We start from the raw sequence: 22,573 nt of genomic DNA, 5'->3' as shown, positions 1-22,573 counted from the left end.
TGCTTTGGCAAAATGTCTAAAAATTGCGCAAAATTTGTATACAAGCCAGCAAATGGAACCAGCCTGCCTTTTAGATATACAAAGCCAGAAGTTTTCATTGTGCACCATTACAACCTACTAGCCACTGGCATCCTAACAACCAATGACATCATCAGTTGATAAGGAGGATGTTGGTTGCCTGCACAGCATCCTTATTTTTTCCCTGCTCCTCGCTGTCAATGCTGAGGTTACATTAGCTGAGTGATGGAGAAAAACTGAGGGATAAGAGAAACACTGGAATACTAGTCAGTACCAGTGTGCAAAACTGTATTTGCTTTGGAAGCATAAATCACCTCTAATGTTGGGTGTCCTACGTGTGTGGATGTTGCTGCATTATATAAAATTATTAGAATTTTTTTTTACATTTTAGAATGGGGTGCCTCGAGACTGTCCATAATTTTAAAGGGGGCCTCAAGACTGTCCATAATTGTAAAGGGTACCTTGACTGAAAAAAAGTTGAGAAACACTGGTCTAAAGAGAGCAATTAAAAAGCATTAATAAGCTTTCAATCAATATTTCTGTCCCAAACATTTCCTTGTTTGAAGTGAAGTAAAGGGAAAACTTTTTTTGTTTGTCTTTATCCCTGTCCTCTTGTGTTTTCATGTCCTCTTGTGTTTTCAGGGACAAAAGTGAAGGGAAATCTCCTCAGTAGGATACAGATGGGGATAAAAATAAACCAATATGGGTTTTAATCTTTCACAATTTTAATCACAACTTAAAAAAATAAAAGTATTGGCTATACATACATTTAACTTCAGTTGAAGATTTTAGTATTTACTAGCCATGGAAAATACTTTTTCCTATTGCATTTTTGTTTGGTTTTTTTAAGTTTGAGCGTCAGTATTCAGCATCAGTACATTTGTCCATTAAGTACAAGTGCTTCAGATGTATTGTAGCTTAGGAGACATGAATGGAGAACTTGCCAGTTAATTTCCCATGCTCTGAAAAGCTTAGTCATTTTTACCTTTGTTGCCAGATCCGTGAGTGTTTCCTTATCAGGACAAAGACCTGACCCTAGACCACCTAAGGCATAGGCAGATCGAATCATGACAGGATAGCCAATTTTATCAGCTGCTTCCAAAGCATCTTTCACCTACGAAAAAAGAGCTTTATTACAATATATGTAAGGTCAGACAGATAGGGCAGTTAAAATAATGAGGAAAATGTTTAAATAACTGTTACCTAACAGCCATATACTCATAATACATTTGTTTTACCTTGTAGCAAAGAGCAGAATAAATGTCACTTTCTGATTTTTTTTTATTAATGACCAATTACATCTTCATTGTAAAATGTATTATTTTGCTACCATTTAAATAGTTAAAGTGGTTCTAAAGGCTTAAGGTTTTTTACATTAATGCATTATCTGCATTAAGATAAAAAAAAAACGTCTGTAACCCCAGCCCCCTATATACTTACTTGAGCCCAATCTCAATCCAGCGCTGTGCCTTTGAGCAGCTACTCTCTCTGCTCGTAACAGGACAGAGAGACAGAAGCGGGAGCCATTGGCTCCTACTGCTGTCAATCCAACCCCATGATAAGGGAACAGGGGCGGGGCCAAGCTGTGCTGTCTGCGTCTATGGATGCCCACAGCCTGTCTCAGGATCAAGCCTGCATGATTACCCCCATTGGAAGCAGTTTCCTATGGGGGTACTTGCTGAAGAGCTCTAGTGTGGTACCCCAGAAGAGAAGGTTTAGAGTTGCTCTGTGCAAAACCATGGCACAGAGCTGGTAATCATGACATGTCTATTATTTTAAGAAAAAAATCACTTTAAAGTGCATCTATCTTGAAAAGTTTTTTTTAGCTTTGGATAAAGATTTTTCCTGACTTCCTGTACTGGGGACAACTTTTACCAGACAGGGAGTAAGGGAAAATCTGCAACAGGAAAACAGGAAACAATGAAAAATGCACATTTTTAACATTAGGTTTTAAAAATTAAGCTAAACCTACCCATAAATGGATCACAATTCAGCTGAATTTCAATTCATCTGTGGGCAGGCTTGTGGTACAGAAGTCGATCTCTTGATCAACTTCTCTACCATCAGCCTGTTGGAAAATGTTCGCTCGATCAGTGCTCATGATTATATTCTGATGGCAGGGAAGCTTCACTGAAGTCAGAATACAATAGCACAGTGGATGGGGGAATCAATGAATTTTATTTTGTTCAACCCACTGGGTAAACAAAAGAAAATTAATTATGTATGGCCTGCCTAAGTATTTAATATTTGTAATATTTTCTTTCACTCCAGTTCGATCAATACCTTCACTCTCATCTGTTATTTTATGATGCTTAACCTCCCTGGCGGTATGATTCTTTCCGATTTTTGGTGCTGAAAGCGGTACCATTTTTTTGCATGGAAATATGTAGTTTTTTTATTGTAGGCCTGTAATTTTTAGGAATAACTCACTGAAATCTGTCCGAACAAAAGTCTAGTAAACATCCCGGGTAGGATAAAATTTGAAACACGAAATCATAAATTATAATTTAATAAATAATCACAAAAAATAATAATATAATAATAATACATTTAATTCAATAATATAATCAAACCAAAAACACTGAAATTTGAAATATAGCCCCACAATAAGTTCACACATTGCTGAGCAAAGTCGCAAAATCGTTTTCAGTGTCTGATGACGAATTTCCCCACAAATCATTATCACTCAATTCTGCAAGTGGTTCTGATTTACTATCGCTGTTCTCTAGCTGATCTAAACCGCTTTTGACCTAAAGGGACACTTTTTGGACGCCATGGATGTTTCTCAGTTTCCAGGCAGAAAGAACAGACAAAATGCAGGCAGGGCACAGAACACAGCACTAGGGACAAAATGTATGTGAAATTGGTTGAGACAGCAATGTTTTACTATGTAAAATGTAAAAAAAAAAAATGACATTTTTTAAAATTTTTACATTTCCCGCCGCCGGCGGCGGCGCCCGTACGTCCCGACGTCACAGGGACAGGACACAGAAGCCGGATGCCGGCATCGGCCAGAGGAGATGGCCGGGGACGCTGCAGGGGACACATCGTGGGAGCGCAGGGTAAGGTAAGTGAAGAACACATGCCGGAGCAGCGCCGCATGGTATTCCCGACTGTAGCTCGGGGTTACCGCTCTTGGTACTGAAATGTTACCCCGAGCTACACTCGGGAATACCGCCAGGGAGGTTAAAGGGAGATAGGGCAAGCTTTGCATAAAATGATTGTAAACTTTGCAGCCACAGAGTTTGAACCATCCATGTATTATTATTATTATACAGTATTTATATAGCGCCAACAGTTTGCTCAGCGCTGTACATTACAATGGGAGACAGTACACAAGACAGTACAGTAACAATACAATTCGATACACGAGGGGTTCGAGGGCCTTGCTCTTTAGAGCTTACAATCTAGGAGGGAGGGAATAGTGGTATAGGAGGAAATAGCTGTGGGGGATGGAATGGTAGGAAGAGTGGAGGAGATCAGCAATTAGCTGAGGGTGGGGTAGGCTTCCCTGAAGAGATGGGTTTTCAGGGTGCGCCTAAAGGAGAGGAGGATAGGTGATAGTCTGATGGAATGGGGTAGGGAGTTCCAGAGGATGGGGGAAGCCCTGGATAAGTCCTGGAGATGGGCATGGGAGGAGGAGACCAGGAAACTAGAGAGTAAGTTAACTATACATCTTACAATGTTTATTATGAAGTAATCAGAATGCTGGAGCAGTTTCTCAATATGATAGAATGTTAACACTAGTGCTGCAAAGGTAAGTAAACATCTGATTTTACTTTAATGCTCTCACTGCTCCTATCACTCTGTACATTAGTCTTTAAAAGCTTAAAACAGAACTAAAGTTGAAATATAATTGCAAGCAAGCAGGCTCTTTATTGCAGAAGACATGTGCAATATCTCTTCTGCAATAAAATACACTTACCTGCCTGTCCGCAATCCCCTGTAGAATGCACTCTGCACTGGGCATGTGCAGATCACTTTACATTCTGGCACAGTGCCCGTGTTCTAGCATGACTGCACTCCTGTGCATGCACCAGTCAATAAAAACAGCTGAAGACCAGTACCCAGAAGAGGCTAGGAAGAAGATGCCAGCAAGGGACCTTGCTGACGTCAGACCGTTGGAAAAGAGGTAAGTATTTTTGACTTTAGTACCAGTTTAAGGCTCAATTTACAAAGCTAGCACACCAGGATAAAGAGCAATGTGGGTAAAATGACAGTTATTTTCAACTCTAGTTTCATGAAATTAGAAAATTACTGTTAAATATAAAAGCAGAATCAAACCCACAGATTTAAAGCTTCTTTGTGCAATGCAAACAGATTATTATGGCTAATTAGAGGCGCTGGCATGACATGACTGCCTGAAAACATCGGCCCTGATGCAAGCAGTGGGCTGGCTGTTGGGAGGAGTTATGCAAATATTAAAATGCCTTGATCGATATTAGTCCAGAGGAGTGGCTGTTCCTTGGAAGACTGTATTGGCAGGCATAGCACCGTAGGGAACACCCATCATGTGATGATGAACCTCCATGAAGGGCAGAAAAGGGGCATGCAATATGGGGAGAAAAGAGCTGCATGACACTGAAAGTCCTACTGCCATGAAATGAGGCAGGCTGTATCTATCTTGCTGCAGTTTCTCATGCACATTGTGAGAAGCTCACTTGGTCAAATGAAATCAGTGTAAGCATTTTCAGTACAAGAAAGGAGCTTGTACAACTGTGCAAGACTGAAGGTAAGGCTGGAGTTTAGCTTTAAAACCAACTCATTTTCATTGGTTGGTATAATAAATAAAGCAGCATTCTTCTTGGTGAGATATTATGTACAGTTATTCACATCATTTTTTTCCATTCCACAAAATTCAGCCTTACCGATTCCACGGCAAAACTGGGGGCAATAGGTTCCTTGATTTCATTTAGTTTGTCAGAGAAGAGCTGTCTGTCTTCTGTAAACATGATGGACTCCACTGAGGTGCCCAAAACCCGTACTCCATATTCCTTGAGTACACCTCGTTTGAAAAGTTCCACACCTGCCACAGATAAAAGGAAAATTAAATACAAAGAAGAGTTTGTCTATTGCAAATCCACAGATATTTTCTGTAGAATAACATTTTTTTATTTTGTGTTTTTTGGGGGGGGGGTTTGGTAACAGGTCCTAAAACATCATACCTAGCAGAGATTAACCAAATTTAAAGATTAAGTAATCCTTTAATATTTTTTGACATACTTCTACCTCCTCTCTTCCGCACTTAGGATGGAGAGGGTAGTTATATCAATGAGGGCATCTTTTGATCCCTGTAACTATGCAGTACTAGTTGGTAAAGTGGGATCACATGTGTTCAAGGAATATGCTGGGCATAGTTTAACTCAGACAGGGGGATGCCTTTCTTGTGTAACCTTCCTGGAACTGGTTTTGTTCTCTGTTTATCTATGCTTTCTCAGACTGCATTGAGACCAAGGCTCTTTAGATGTCAACCCTTTATGGCCCCTGGCACTAAAGATATACACGATACCATAAAATGTGAAGCAGTATAGCCTAGCACATACTTATTTTTGCCACAAAGTTGCACTTAGGCTTTTACAAAATGCATAAGAAATTGTTGATAAAAATATACCGTGAGTGGATCTTAAACTAGTCATACTTTGTTAGACTTTTGCTCAAAATTCTGTAAGACATTAAACAGGGCATTCAATAATGCCATCATCGAGTCAACTAATTTTGTTTGAAAGCCCTTAAAATTTCATCCAGAACTGCAATTTGAATGGACTTCCAGATGTATTCAACAGGTTTCTTTTATTGCTTATGAAATTGGTGGCTATGTTATATACAGTATATTCACAGTTTACATACATACACTACTATACCTTACATAATCATTTAAAAGAATGAATATTTGTGACCGCCAAAGTTCAAACTCTGGGTTAAACTTTTACTAGCATCTGTGTTTTGACAGTTAGATAATTGTTTGTTCAGATAAGACACAAGTACATTTTTCCATCATTGCCTTAGATTTTTATTGTCGCTATGATTGAAAACAATTGTCAGTTTATCTCAACCATTAGAAAATAAAAGGCTTTGAAAATGAACATTTTCTACTTCAATTCTAACCGTGTATGACAAGTTTTAGGCTGTACTCACCGCAATTCAGAGCTGTCTGTCCACCCATTCCCAGGATAATTCCGTCAGGTCTTTCTGTCTTAATGACTTCAGTGACAAACTGTGGTGTGATAGGTAGGAAGTAGACTGTGTCAGCTTGCTTGATGCCCACCTCATTAGTCTGGACAGAGGCAATGTTGGGGTTCATAAGAACCGTTTTCACATTTTCTTCCTACGGGGAAAAATTTTCATAAGACATGCAACAATAAAACAATTAAATTCAAATTGACTCGTCTTTAAGAATATATCCATGTGTAGAATAATGTGTGTTATTTATCATTTTTATTCTCTGGCAACCAAAAAGATTCTATCAGACCAGATCCATATCATATAATACAGTGTAAGAGCTGTATCTATAAGAAGTTTAATAGTTTAAGTAGTAGTAGTTTCAGTTTACTTAAATGTGCTGTTAATCTTTCAGTAAGATTGTTGACATTTTTATTTTACTATTTCTCTTTTCGATGGACATCCCCACTTTGCCCTCCTATGGCTGCCCAGTTTGCTCATTGTATTTGGCTTCTAATATAACGACATATATTTTATAATCCTAAAACCTTTATTGGGAGAAATACAAAGGCTGCCATTGCTTTTCAAAAAAAGGCTAAAGACTTGCAAAGCTGAAATTGACTTAGCATGAAGGGAACTGATGTGCCAAACATTTTTGAATTCCATGGGTTCCCCTGCAGTCTGAAGACCTGGGCAGCTGCAAGTTCTACCATTATTACATTATGACACTGCTTAGGAGTATACTACATTGTTGGTTTTACCGCATTATATTAGACAGCAATCTTAGATTTCCTCTGCTTAGACTACCTTCAGGTAACTCTATACCCTAACAAGCATTATTGAAGGTGTGGAAGTAAGCAACCATCTGCCCTACTTTTTTCTCCAGAAGATATGACTTGTACAGATTTATTAACACCGATGATGCTTTAGAACAATATATTTCTATTTTTCTATTCATATCCAAAGTCTGAATTTCCTATAATCACTGTATATAATTATATACAATAAAAACACACTTACTTTCATAGCTTTAACTGCCTGTGATCCTGAATAATCAAACTCCCCTGCCTGTCCAATAGAGAGACCTCCAGAGCCCAGGATGAGGACTTTTGATACCTAGATAGTAAACGATTTGATGAACAACATGGTATTAAGATATAATAGTTTAAAATAGAAAAATAGACAGAAGGACATTGGAAATACTTAAAATAATTTAGGCTAGCATAACAAGAAACACATTTCCTACCAACGAAGATCTTACATTGTGATGACCATGCCTCTATATTTCCTCCCCTGCACCTCCCTGGTGTACCCTGCTGTCTTTCTGTTGAAGCAGACACAAGGCTTAACAAGGCTAAGTATATTATTTCAGCTACTATAAATAAGTAGCTCATATCAATACTTCAAATACTAATTTAAAAAAAAAAACATTTTTGTTTATTTTAATGAGTATCACATTGGCTGTCCAAACTTTTAGCTTTGCAGGCATCCTATTTTTTCTGTTTTTGACCAATACCTCAAGTAAAACAATGACATCGTTAATAGCAGGAGACTTCAAAATTTGTTGGAACAATATACTCACCAATCAGCACAGGTTATAGACAATAGTAAAAAGCACAGACATTTGTTATCCTACCATAAATAAACGTGTTTTCATATACCTCTTTATATTTCCATATGTATGCAGCATATGGAGCTATCACCTTTCCTTATATACTTTGTTAAAAAAAAAAAAAAAGTTTTGAGTTTTTGATTGAATAGCTCATGTTGAAATATCTAACAATAAAACAATAACTTGCTTCCTTCCATGCTCTATACGGAAGTTTTAACCAGAGACAGACAGGGGAATTCATAAATAGTATCTATGACACTCTTTAGAATTCTGTTGTGTCTCCACGCATCAAATGTCAGTGTGGGGGACAGATTCATGTATCTGTTGGAAACAGGGACATAAATTTGTGGCAAGCACCATTTGAGGAGGCATAGAGAGGCTAATATGGACTATCTCAGTGAACTGAGCTACCTCCCACCACTGCAGATGTCGCAGAGCTGAGTGAGCCGAGCCCAACAGGTATTCAGAGGCACTAGTTCCCCATTAGGTTTGCTCCCCTTGTGATTGACAGCAGGCAGTGAGCAGATCCATAGCCAATAGACAGGCTGCTATTGGCTATAAAATGCATCGAGTCCCTTCTGACAATCACAAGGAGAGAGTGAACCTAATGGGAAACTAGTGTCTCAGTTTCCACAGCAGGCTCCATCCATTGTCAGCTTCACTGCTTGCTAGGAGGCTTTTGTCTGTAAAGCCAACAGTGTCCTTAACAACTGGTGACAGGTGGGGAGGGCTTAGCAGTGGCAAACATGCTAAGCTGGTCTTCATTATCTCCAGTTTCATTGTCTATGAACTGGAGATAATTTTTTTTTTATTTGGTGCAGGAATAGTGCTATCTGTCAAAGTGACACTATTATGAACGACTTGAATCTGCAGTACAGATTGGTAAAGCTACCAAAACTGGTGACAGAAATTTTTTTAAATCTGGTGCAGGCCACTTTAAAGGGCCTTACCACCAGAAAAGTGTTGTTCATGCTTAACTGAATTCCATAGATAGTGTCTTAAAGAAAACAGCTTTTGTGTGCTCTCTTTAGAAAAGCTATACTGCTAGGTGTCTTGAGTGTCCTTTTTATTAAAGGTATATTTATATAACAAAGATTGTAAATATGTAGAGGGAAAAAAAAGATATAAAACAGATTAAATTCATATAAACTTCAAAACTTTGTAAAATAACAGTGACCAAAAAAAATATAGCTTCCCTTTAAATGACAGTGTGAAGATCATTCATAATTTGTATTAACAAAGATATGTTATTTAATCCATACATGTTTGTGAATACAACACATTTATTAGACAAGGACACTAACATTGGTGCAGCATTGAATTTCTGCATCTTGTGCAAATATTGTAGCCTCTGTTACTATTTTGCCAGTCGAAGTAGAATTAAGAGAATCTCAGCACTTGTTTTATAAAGCCACAGTGCCTTCAAGATAGCACATCATCACTCCTTATCATGGGACAGATTTAATTACTGACTGTTGCTGGTTGTTACTGTAAGTATATTTTCCAACCAGGCATTAATTAACTAATATTTGTCTACTCTGATATATTACTAATCCAGCATATGTACCCCCATTCAACAAGTTTACTTACATCAATCCGTTTAGACTGCAGACCTGGTTTGGGCATTACAGATGCAAGGGTGGTGCCTTTACCCTTGTTTATTAGTGACATGTAGACATCAAATAGGAACTAAAATGAAGTAGAAAGTAGTTCAATGTATGATCTAACAATAGCACTGATGTATTAGGTTTGCAGAGAAAACAGTAATCCTGGTGGCTATTCCAAGCAAGAGTAATCTTATTATGGCCATATCTAATGCTTCCGTGTACATTGATGTACTGTACCTCTGTGTCAACAGGCCCAGGGTTGGCCTCAGGGTGGAATTGCGAAGTGAAGATTGGTTTGGTCTCATGCATAATCCCCTGTGGAAAGAAAGATAGATGAAGGAATATATGTTGTTCTTATTGAAACAGTATATCCTCAGGAACTGAAGTCACCTCATTGCTCTGGTCATTGATGTTTACAAAAAGTGGTTTCCAGCCTGCAGGTAGGGAATTGCTATCCACTGCATAGGCATGGTTCTGAGCAGTAATGAAAGCTTGTCCATTCATGGTGTTCATAACAGGTTGGTTCTGCCCTCTATAAAGAAAAAAATGGTATAATGTTACAGGGACTAGTCATGCAGGTATGTGGAAGACTATATATGGAGTAAATATACTTCATGCTTTTCATGTTACTAATTTAAACCTTCATGATGTACAAAGCTAAGTTTTTATTATGGTGCCACCTTCGACATCTGTACAGGTATGCAGTTTATTCCCACTGCTTCTCATAGCAAGTATAAAAGCAAATTTTTGGCAATCTCTAATTTGTTTAAAATGTTTTAAATAATAAATCACTTAGTCAAAGTACTTCAGGGATGGCCTCTGCTAATGTATAGAGGACCCAATGCACCTCCTTCATGGGATCGGATTCAATATCAGTCTTTGCAAGCAGGCAAAAGTGACCTTAGAAAGCAAAAAGTAGTCTCTGACAGCCCGGCCAGGAACCAGAGAACACACTTTTTGAAACTGGGCTGCCAAGAATTGTTTTTGCATCTAAAGTTTTTAGTCAAAGTGTTTAAAAGTAATTGTACACCTGATTCTTATGCAAACCTGAAGAAAGATCGATTTTTTTGCAATCAGAACCTCTAGTACATGAGTACTTGAACAGAAATTAAAAGGTAAATCAATTCTGAAAACAATTTGCATGGAGGTGGAGGTTGCAAACTATTATTGCCATAGACTTAGATGGATCTTCTCTATGACCAGCAGGGTAGCACTGAAGTTCTGAAAGGATCTGGTGGCTAAATCACAAATTTCAGGTCCTTTAAATTGTCCTGCTGAAGACCACCAACAATCAGACAGGACCAAGTTAAATATTATATGTTTACACAGTGTACTAATCAAGTTCAGACTAGAGGTGAAGGCCACAGACAGTCATAGGTGGACAATTGAGTAGGAAGATCAGGGCAGGTGGCAGACAAAGAACTGAAACACAATTTCTAGCCAATATATAACCAGGGAAACTCCCCTGGACAGGTGCTGCAACATTACTACTTGTCCCCGACTGAACAAATCATTTAGCAATGTGGTAATACTAATAGTTACTGTAACTATATTTATAATTTTTCATAAAAAGTATACAAAGACACAATATAGATGTACTCATAATATGGAAGTGACAGTTGGTAATTAGCTGAAATCACCTCTGGAAACTTCCTACCTGTTGGCCATGGGCAGCTTGTATGTCTTGCCGCCAGCTGCCAAAGCTGCAATTTCATTCCCTTTGCAGATTCCAAACACAGGCTCAGGACGGTCACTCTTAAAGACCTAAAGATTAATTAGAAATAAGTCAGCTTTCCACATATACAGAATATGATAAATTGGTTGAGATATATAATTGAAATTGTGTGCAGGGCTCATTTACCTTCTTGAGGTTTTGTATTAAAGGCTTTGCTAACTCTGGGTTTCCAGGGCCACTTGTAATTAGGAGACCATCATACTCCATCTGAGAGAAGTCATGATTCCAAGGGACAAGGTGTACCTCTGCCCCTCTCTACAGGAAGAAAATGAAACATATTAATAGGGAGCTGAAGTAGATGTTTTTCTTTATCAAGTACTTTGAACCATTCAAGTTCAAATGATTGTCATAATTTCAAGGGACTGGGTTTACCTCTGCCACTTGCAGCAGGAAAAAAAAAGGAAACATATTAATAGGAAGCTGAAGTAGATGTTTTTCTCTTTCAAGTATTTTGAAAAAGATCAATGTAAAATGTATAATTTTTCCTTTCCTTTGTGAAATGTTACTGAACATTTTTTGCTATCACAATGTATTTTAGGAGTTACATGGTCAATGGGAATTTAATTTGTTAATGTTGCCACGCTGATATGGGGGTACCACCGGGCCTCCTGTAGTGGGCCTGGGCCCCATTATTTAACGGGAGGGCCTGGCTAGCTGGCAGTTTCAAGCATCATGTAGTGCATAATTTTGTTCCCTGTGGCTCCCAGGTGGTAAATTATATTCCCTGGGCTGGGGGAGGGGGGCCATCACTTCACCCAGAGAGCCCTGAAGACTGTAGATAGAGGGACTTTTTTTGGTGTATATGCAGATGTACACAACAACCTGTGCCACATTTGCCGATAGTGAGATTAAAGTCTTGGCTCCCTCAGTCCCTGTGCTGCTGGAGAGGCGATTCCTCTTGCACACTGCCTGCCTTCTTCTGCAAGTAAGTGCTGAGGGGATCAGTGGCCAAAGAAGAAGGGTGGCAGACTGGCATCCTCAGGGCAGGTTGGAAGCGATCGGTCTGTGTAGCAGGTAGAGGCAAAGGCAGCAGTCCGTGTCCATCCATCTCTCTCTGACACAGACTCAGCAGCCAGCAATGCACACAGAGGGATCACTTACAGAAAAGTCAAGGTACAGTTCAAGCAGAGCCAGGACTGGGGGGAGGGGGATGGCAGAGGGGGCACCTGCTATGCTATTTGGATAGGCGGGCCACAGTCTGGGAGTTTCTGCAGCTTCTTCCTTCATAGAGCACTCTCCGCTCCCATCAACTTGTTCCTGATAAATTTCTTTCACTCTGGCACCTTTCACCTCCAGCTTCACTTCCCCTCCCTCCGTGTCCTGCAAGTCTCTATTCCATCACGTTAAGATCAGACAATCATACTCATCCTCACCCCCCTTCACTTGCTCCTGTTACTTTCTGCCCCTCCCTCCCTCCCCCTCATATCTACCTGCACCAGGGGTGGAATGACAACTCAGGGGGCCCCCGGGCAATAGGGATCATGGAGCCCCTGTGTCCTTGCCCAAACTTAAAAAAGCCTATGAAAAAGGTACCAGGGGCATTTCATGGGGCCCCCTACTGACTCCGGGCCCTCGGGCAGTGCCCGAATTTCCAAATGGTCAGTCCGCCCCTGACCTGCACTGCTTTCATCCTGCAACCTCTGCTCTCAGATCTGGGTATTCCTCTCTAGGAGTCACACACTGACTGTCTGCCTGGCACCTTTTCCATCTCAGCTTACTTTTTATCTCTTCCAACTGTCCAGCAGCTCAGTACATTCTCTGCTGTCCTTTAACTTGGCAACAGATGATCACTCTTTTTCATTCCTACTATGGCCATGTTAAAGGACAGCAGAGAATGTACTGAGCTGCTGGACAGTTGGAAGAGAGAAAAAGTAAGTGGGGATGGAAAGGGTACCAGGCAGACAGTCAGTGTGTGACTCCTAGAGAGCAATTCCCAGATCTCAGACCACACTTGTAAACAAGACCTAAGGGACTCATTCATACAAGTGGGTAGGGCAGTATAAACAGGCAGTTAAGCTGAAATTTTACTCCCTCTGACCACCCACCTGAACAAGGAGATGCAGTCACGCAGTGCTTTTAAATGGCAAAAATTAAATCGCATGTCACCATGAATGGGGTGCACCACAACTACCTTGCAAGTGCATGCAATGAACATGGTTGAGGCATTGTAGGTCAGGTTAAAACAGGCCATGAGGAAGTGTCATATTGCCTCCTCACTGCTTGTCAAATGACAACAATGATAGTCACCCATCCAAATCAGCCCTTAAAGTCCTTTTAGTCCCCATTTCTCCATTCAAGTTCCCCTAGAGCCCTTTAGTTCCATGCACCCCAACAGAATCAAATTCTCCTCCTTCATCCCACTGACATACAGTAGTTCCAATCATTCCTCCTCAGACTGACATCAGCAACGCAGTAGCATTTTTTCCTTCACATGACAGCACTAATGTGGGGCATTTTTTTTACCATCCAGTGACACCACTAGACATTTCCTTTGCCACTGTTAACCCCACATTTATGCACCAATTTTAAACACCCCAGTTCATTGCAGTGTACAACAACTATTTACTATTTCAGCATGTCACAAAATATCACAAACATTACACCATTATTAGCCCATCTACTCCTTCACCTAGGGAAGGAAGGGGGGGGTGCAAATTGTCATCTGAGCCCCGAGTGCCGGAAGACCTTGAGTACATGCACACACACACCTTTCCCTATGCACTGACTGTTACCTATGTTGAATTATACAGCAGCCAAATGTGATCATCATCATTATCATCATAATGTCAGACAGTACACAGTGATTATCATGATGATGATGATGATGATGGAAGGACAGTGAAATGCATCCTTAGGCCCCTATCACACATGGGGCAGACTCCACTTTGCTCAGTGTGGGATCTGTCTGCTGATCCCCCACTGATTGGACAGAGTGGGTGGATGACAGGTCCGTGCCCATTCAGTTTATGCAGAGCGGATGTGTACCAAGCCCCCTCTGTTCTATGGGAAATCGTGTGTAAATGAACTCTGCTGTCTGTTTACTCCCAACTACCCTCCAATCTGCCTAGACAGAGGACGACGGATCCCCTTACATTTTTTTTTTTAGCGGATCAGATTGGAGGTAGGCGAACGGGCAGGGGATGGGGTCAGTGGCAGGGTTTGGGGCCTCATCCGGTAGGCTGTATGGGGCCCCCATAATTTCTAACAGTGGACCTGGTTGCACAGCATCCTTCAGTCCTTCAGTCAACAAATCAATGACCCAGCATTGGAGAGTAAATTATACAGTTTAAGGGTTAGCAGCTTTCTACACCTTAGGAAAAGGAGGCATTCTTTTAAGGACTCTGGGGCACATATTTTGGCCCAACAGGACAACTGGTTCACAAGACACATAGAATAGGCCATCTACGTCAACCTAAAACAACTAGAAGAGTGGTGGGAGCCTTCTACACCATTTGTCTACTACATACAGTATAATGTCATTTTTTACAATTCACATATTCAGCCATATGACTTGAATAATTAATGCCTATGTAGACTTCCATACCATATGTAGACTTAATACCAAAGATGGGAATATGTAACTAGGGTGGTATCACAACTTTCACACTTTCCCTCCTATTCTTAGACAATCAAGTCTTAACACATCTCATGGTGATTCGATCAAAGTGTAAGTGCTACCTGCATGGATATCAATGCTGGGGTACAGTAAGTTCCTGATACTCACTAGAAATGGCTTGGGTAAGCTACAAAACATATTCAACATCACTGAACAAATCCTGTTGAATATATTTTATATATATAGTACTAGCTATACCGTGACATGGATGAATAAGTACCTCACAGACATACTGTCAGGGACCACCGCGACGCATGAGTCTGCACATGCGTAGGTGTCTGACAAGACATGCAGGCAGGCGGGCACTAGGACCCAGGTGTGCCTGTCACCTATGACGGCGCTGGGCAGGCACTAGGACCCAGGCGCGCCTGTCAACGCCGGGTGGGCTACTCAAACCAACCCTGCACAGACACAAGTTGCCTGATGGTCTTCTCCCTGTTCCTGTGTTCCTGCTCTTCCTGTATGCTGATTGCTTTATTGCTGACCCTGCCTGGACCTGATACTGCTGTCTTCTCCTGCCCTGAACTTTGGCTCGTCCTGACCATCCTCTGCCTGCTCCTTTTTTCTGACCTGCTGTTACCGAACTCGGCTTGTGACCCGATTACTCTTTGTCTACCGATCTGTAATGTCTGCCTCGCTGTTACCTACCCGGCTTGCCTAACCACGTCACACCTCTTCACATCTGGCTCCTACCCGCTACACGCCATTGGCGGTTGCCTTTACCACGGTTCGTATCACTCAGGGGTCGCGACCCGGTCCTGGTCTGCTTCAAGTCCATCCCCACCATCAGGGGCTCTGGTGAACCAGCAGATCTGGGCTTAGACTCCGACCCCGGGGAACTCCGGCCAGTGGGCCACTAGAGGTCACCATCAGTGTTCGTGACACATACTATACAATGAGCAGATGGCTGCTCCCATGTACAGATGTAATTGCAAACTATATATAATAAACGTTTTTAAAAACATTACCACTAATTGATACAACTGTTTTTTTCAAGCTATTCACTCTTACATGCACTGTATATGTAAAAAATAAAAGACAATCTCATTGCTAGAGGTATTCACAGGCAGTGATTTATAAAAAGTGTGTCAAAAATAGAAATGTTGCTCAAAATTTTCACTTAAAAGTTGGCTTTTATTTTCTAATCTGCAATAAAACAATGTTACATAGTATGTGACAAGATTCTGTTTACAAGTCCATTTTCTTTGCTCAAGAAAATAGGCCTTTGACTAGCAATCCACAAACCCTGTAACCTCTACCCTGTTATAAACTTTTTTCTAAACGATAACTAGGTTTACTTGTCAACAGATGGTAGTAAAAGAATAGGTATTAGTGGAAATCACACTACTTCAGACTGTAATCACATACACAAGTGTCAGACTAGCGATTCTGAGCTTCTGTAGTGTTACAAACCCATTATTAGCATTCCCTGCAGCCTGCTGCATAAAGTAGGTAGTACATTTCTTCAAACTTTGTTACAGTTTAAAATGTGTCATTCAAAAAATTCTAACCCTTCACTTTGATCAGATTGTCCATAAAACTTGCTTTGAAGGGTAATAACCTTGACAATTCCGGAATACTGGCATTATATACATTGTTATCATACCAGACATGTTGTTTATGCATTTTAAAACTATATAATCAATAGTGATGCAAAAAAGTAACACAGTTACCCCCTCCCCCCCCTCACTAGTTCATAATCCAGCAAGATATCACAGCCTAGATAGCCCAATTTATGGTCAAAATCCTCCCAGCTCAGTTCGCACATGTGCTCTACACTTTCATTCATTCCTATGGAGACTTAGTCTGGAATATAAACTCATACTCCAGAGCTCTCCATAGAATTGGATTACTAATGTATTGTTGTCGAATATGTATATTTATAAACATTGACAATAAAATCCACTCACAATGGGGAAAATGGAAAGTTAAACAAGTTAAACCCCCTACACAAAACAATAAACAGTTAATAAAACTGTGAAAATCCTTACCGTTTAGGGGAATCTGCTCTTCCAAAGAGGAGGTGTAACAGCAGGGATTACATCATATCCTCTCCTCTCTCTCTCTGCAGTAAAAGGAAACTACAGTTCCCATCAACCACAGGGAATTGTAGTGAATGTGTATGGGTATTCTAGGCCTGTACATGTTGACTGTGCCTGGCAGTCTCAGTCCTCCCATTACAGCAAGTATGGCTGGCTGTTACATCACTGCTTCCTGAAGAAAGAACCCCAGAAGGGCTGTGCAAAGACCAGTGGCTGGGGGAATAGGAGGCATACCAGCCACAGGTCTTAACAACTGAAAACCAAAGAGAATTTGATTTGAAAATGAATAGGCTATTTAGGAGCAACTACTGAGTGAAGCAGAAGAGGGATGACATATTCAGTGAAGGTAGGAAATCAGCAACAAGGACATGTAAAGAAGTTTTTGCCCGGAGTTCTGCTTTAAGTCAAGGGAACATTTACCTCAACATAAGTACACTCACCTTTACCAACTGACGGATGATGTTGTGCTTAACTCCACAGTCCACTGCCACGATTCTGACAGGATTCCCTTTGCCAAACACTTTGGCTTCCTGCAATAACATGAAAAAGTGACAGTCTGAAAAATCTCTATTCCCCTTCAATGCTCTTGTTCTTGGGTGAAGCCAAAAATATATATATATGTGAGGCAGCACAGTGGCTAAATGGTTAGCACTTCTGCCTGGCAGTATTAGGGTTGTTGGTTCGAATCCCTGCCACAGCACCACCTGCCTGGAGTTTGCATGTTCTCCCTGTGCCTGCGTGGGTTTCCTCCAGGTACTCCAGTTTCCTCCAACACTCCAAAGACATGCTGGTGGGTTAATTGGCTCCTGTCTATATTGGCCCTAGTGTGTGTGTGTATGTATGAATGTGAGTTAAGGAGCTTAGATTGTACACCCCTTGAGGGTTAAGGACTGATGTGAATGTACAATATATATATGTGTAAAGTGCTGCATAAATGGACAGCGCTATATAAGTACCTGAAATAAATAAATGTCACTTTCTTGGTGCTGCAAAGTGTCTCCAAAGCCTCCATAGAGTCTATGACAAAGCTTCCTTACAGCCCCTGCAGCTTTTGAGAGGCTTTTATTCGACTTTAGCTTTGCTTTGCTTTCGGGGTTTTGCCAGGTATGAGATATCCCAGGATGCACTGGGAACCAGCACGCAAACCAGCAAGATGTCATCAGCAGTCACTTCTGCTGCATGTGTATAAAATATGGAAGTGTCTGTAGACATCACATCTGTTGTGCAGCGTGCAGCAGCAGGAAGGTGAGTGGGGTCCAGACTGGAGCAGAGCAACTATCAGACCGCAAATGTGGTGTGCAACATGGGAACACTATAACGGAAGGTGAATGGGGACTGAAGAGAGAGGACTGAGCAACAGAGAATCAGTAAAGCTGACGGTACTACTGGGTGGGGCATCAGCAGAGCTGGGGGTACTACTGAGCAGTTTTGTTTACACGTTGCGATTGCTTTGCTTCAAAAATTATACCTCATGGGCAGCACAGTGGCTAAATGGCTAGCACTTCTGCCTGGCAGTACTAGGGTTGTTGGTTTGAATCCCAGTCACGGCACCACCTGCCTGGAGTTTGCATGTTCTCCCTGTGCTTGCGTGGGTTTCCTCCAGGTACTCCGGTTTCCTCCCACACTCCAAAGACATGCTGGTAGGTGAATTGGATCCTGTCTAAATTGGCCCTAATATGTGTATGTATGAATGTGAGTTAGGGACCTTAGATTGTACACCCCTTGAGGGTTAGGGACTGATGTGAATGTACAATATATATGTAAAGTGCTGCGCAAATTGACGGCGCTATATAAGTACCTGAAATAAATAAATATATATATATATATATACACACTATAAAAGTACAAAAATATTGCAAATTAAAAAATGGAATTAAAGGACTAAGATCTTGCTGCTACTGAAATAGTGTAAGTGAAGAACACCACAAAGCTAAAAAAGAGAGCACCCACACAAGCAGCTCAGTAACCTCAAGTCCCTATTCGTATATAAATGGTGACGGTCCTTCATAACAAAGCTCTTTTTATCGAAAATACTTTCTGGAAATGGATATCTTGCTATCCTGCCTCAGGGAAGCTGACAGTTCCAGCTACAAGCAGGCACCTTCATCATTAGCTACAGTTCTTTTGGACTTTCAGGCCACAGAGGGCAGCAGGGGACTCGTATGACATCTGTCTGCAATGGATAGCCAAACACCACCTTCCTTTTTGTAACTGTAAGTGTATTATTTTAATAAAGTGTTGCCTGTTGATAATGCACCATTGTGGTTGTGCTGTGTTTATGTTCTTCCCATTTTAGAGCCACTGGGTCCATTTGCACACCATCTGTCATCAGTAGCACTCTTGTATGGGAGAGTATCCATCCAAATATCTTCCTCTTCTCCCTTGTTTGGATTTTTGATAGAAATACCTTTGTTATGAAGGACTGTCACTTTTTATATTAGAAAAGAAACTGTCATGTGAGGGTGGTTCGCTACGTATGAGTTCTGTCTACATCATGGGTGCTCAACTTGTGGCCCTCCAGCTGTTGCAGTCCCATGAGGCATTGCAAGGCTGACAGTTATGAGCATGACTTCAAAAGGCAAGGACATGACAGGGACTTGTGGTTCTGCAACACCTGGAGGGCCACAGGTTGATCACCCACGGTCTACATCATTACATTCTAAATATAGTTCTTGACTCCCCATTCATGTCTTAATCCCAAAGATTAGAAAATAGACAAAATGGGCTTTATAGGTTACCTTTGAGATATCCATGGTACTTACATAAACAGATACACATTTTTGGATTTACAGCACCAGCAAACATAGGTCATACAGGAACCCACTAGTGTAACGCTTAACGGGATTTTAGTCATTGGGGAGCAGCCATTGTTAACTCTGCAAAGTGAATGTTTACTGAGTTTAGGAAAGGTGAAGCTGTGTTCACTCTTACCATCAGTTCATGTAAAAGGAAAAAAATGTTTCATTAATAAGACAGAGAAGTTGAATCCAACACAATTTTTCTTCAGTCGATTGCAGTACAGGGAATGTTTTTTCAGTCATTTGAAGTATAAGACAGCAATAACTTCCTTGAACCCTGTCTCTGTGAATAACTAATACTGACTGAAGGAACATGGAAGAAACAGGGGCGGTCTAGCTAGGACCAGCAATGGGCAAACTACGGCCCGCGGGCCGTATACGGCCCGGCGGACCTTTTAATCCGGCCCGCGGAGCATGATAAACAAAAAAAAACAGCCAGGGCAGGCAAACATTGGCTGTCAGGATGTGTGTAGGCGGGGCAGCGTGACGAACGTGAGGGGAGCTAGGCTCCTCTCACAGTCCGCCCTGAAGACCGGAACGGCGCGGGAACTCGGCGAGAGGGACACGCGGAGCAAAGGTAAGCAAATTGACACAGAGGGGACTTGGCTTACTACTTGGGGGGGGAATAGTACTATGGGGGATGAAATACTATATGAGGAATGAATTAATATGGGGGATGAATTAATATGGGGAATGAATTACTATAGGGGGGGATGAATTACTATAGGGGGGATGAATTACTATATGGGGGATGAATTACTATGGGGGATGAATTACTATGGGGGATGAATTACTATATGGGGGATTAATTACTATGCTTACTATGGGGGAATATTACTATACTTACTATGGATGGCATGGTAGTGTTTAAATTAATCTAAACATTTAATGTTACAAATTTTAATTTAATTTATTTTAATTCACACATGCACAACATTCATCTACTCTTGGTCCGGCCCCCGGGTCCAATATATGAACCCATTGCGGCCCTCAAGTCAAAAAGTTTGCCCACCCCTGAGCTAGGACTGAACTAACTAGCACTAAACAGGAGAGGTGGACATAGAGAGAAACCAAAATTATATTAGAAAACAAGTAGCAGTACCCATAAACCACTATTAGTTGTCATCATACTACAGAAAAATGATAACCCCATGTAGTTCAATACGAGACTTAAAAAATTAATGAAAGTGAGGCAGAACATTTATTAAGATGGCACAGACGGGATGTAAAATAACCAGCACCTGCATATCAGAAGCCAGCAGTGTTGCAGAAAAAGGGGCTGGCAAAGGCTTTCCCCCTCCAAGGCTGATTTTCTTGATGTCATTTTCAGTGATGATGGATACAGGAAGTGTTATGTGGGTAATCTACAGGTAGCTTATCATGGTGACCACTGCCTGATCTTCCTAAGTCCCACATATTCAATAAATAGGTTGAAAGTGCAATGATGGCGTGCAAAGGCATCAATCATTGGTAAAAAATATTATTTCACTTTGGTTAGATCATTGAAATAACAAATCCAAACAATTGTCATGGTTTATGGTTACACATTTATAAACCATACTTTATTTTTTTTTGGGGGGGAGGGGGCATTAGTTCCAAAGAAGAACCACTAAATCTTGAAACAAGGGTTGAATTTATTTACAAATGGAGTGATAAGGAAAAGGAATAGGGTAGTGGGGAGATGAATCTCTCATGCCAGGGCCCCCTTTGTCCAGACTTAGGACATGCCTCATGTGGGTGTTGGTAATCACAGTCATTGAAAACGTCTTGAACCAAAGGACATAAAAGTTAATTGATCTCCCAGGCTCAGAGTTGAGTTCTTTAGAAGATGTCCACACAATCCCTCACCTTCCAGTAGGCATGCTGTCATTTTGGCCAGGTTTGGGCAGGAAACACCTTGGGGGTCCTGCTATTCGATGTACTAATGATTTTATGCACTCATCTATCCCTCTTTGATGTCAGCTGGCTGTGCAATCTTTATCTGTCTTAATTCATAGTCCATTGCAGTTTGCTTCTGGAGAAGTCATAATTTAGTTAATGTTCAAGCTACATTGATATCAATTTTATCCATTATTACAGCATTGAACATTACTATTTTGCCTATTGAATAGCAGTCTGTTTGTGTTTAGGCAAAACTATAGTTAAACCATTTAATATTTCCTTTTATGAACCAACTCTAGTATGCTGGGCTGGAAGAAGACCAGGAGAAGATGGCCACATTGGCAACAGATGGGGAATGTAGATCTTGCATCGTAGAAGGAGGACAAACTAGGGGTAAAGTGTACCAGAATGTGCATGTGTGCTGTGACAATTTGACTGACAAAATGTAGATTCTAATTTGTTGTTACTGGTTAGGGTGCTTTGTGAATCATTCCTTGTCTAATCAAAATGATCCCATTTACATTTTACTGCTATTCCTTTTTAAACAAAGCCTGTAGGCCTTGTAGGAAACCTCTGATTAAGTGTGACACCTTGAACATCAACTGGAAACATTTTATAATCTCTATATCCAAACTTCATCTGCTAAAATATTTGGAGCCCGTTTTATTGGTGTGAACAGCATTTTAATGAAAGAGGCAGAAGCAGATGTTAAGAAATCAATTTTTGGCTCTTGCTGAAAACAAATGTACCTCACGCTGATTTATATTAAGCTGCTGTTTATCACTGATGCAGACAGATTACTGCGTTCACTAATTATTGCCACTGGTAAATTTCATTATTGTCAAGTTTATTTTACTAGATGGCTTTAAGAGCCTTCAAGCTTAAGTTATGAACATACTTCCTGTTGCGCCTGGTATCAAGTGAAAATGTGTCAGCCTCTTAATGCATTCAGACAGCCAACCTTCCTAATAAACCATGAAATTACAAAACTGGGGCCTTTATTAAGGTGACTGTAAAACAGGGATGATTGAATGGGTTGTCTTCAATACAGCCCAAGGCAGGACAATGCATACTAACAATATGATTGTGCTATATTTCAAGATGC

General features: G+C 40.8%; 1 protein-coding gene across 1 annotated transcript in view; it reads right to left on the bottom strand.

Annotated features, from left to right (window-relative positions):
- CPS1 (carbamoyl-phosphate synthase 1) overlaps positions 1-22,573 on the bottom strand; it is a 141,590-nt gene that overhangs the window by 89,345 nt on the left and 29,672 nt on the right. The window contains exons 7-16 of the mRNA XM_089672227.1: positions 17,230-17,319; positions 11,258-11,386; positions 11,054-11,160; positions 9,787-9,928; positions 9,634-9,711; positions 9,380-9,478; positions 7,198-7,293; positions 6,154-6,343; positions 4,887-5,044; positions 1,004-1,132 (exon numbers count right to left, since the gene is read on the bottom strand). Of these exons, the coding sequence (XP_089528353.1) occupies positions 1,004-1,132; positions 4,887-5,044; positions 6,154-6,343; positions 7,198-7,293; positions 9,380-9,478; positions 9,634-9,711; positions 9,787-9,928; positions 11,054-11,160; positions 11,258-11,386; positions 17,230-17,319 (1,218 nt within the window). The remainder of the gene's footprint in view (positions 1-1,003; positions 1,133-4,886; positions 5,045-6,153; positions 6,344-7,197; positions 7,294-9,379; positions 9,479-9,633; positions 9,712-9,786; positions 9,929-11,053; positions 11,161-11,257; positions 11,387-17,229; positions 17,320-22,573) is intronic.

Source organism: Staurois parvus, unplaced genomic scaffold (assembly GCF_062004578.1).
Source record: "Staurois parvus isolate SC_StPar_1 unplaced genomic scaffold, SC_StPar_1.0 ptg000011l, whole genome shotgun sequence".
NCBI classification, from domain to species: Eukaryota; Metazoa; Chordata; class Amphibia; order Anura; family Ranidae; genus Staurois; species Staurois parvus.
Note: the sequence above shows the minus strand (reverse complement) of the source record. Positions and strands in the feature narration are given on the sequence as shown.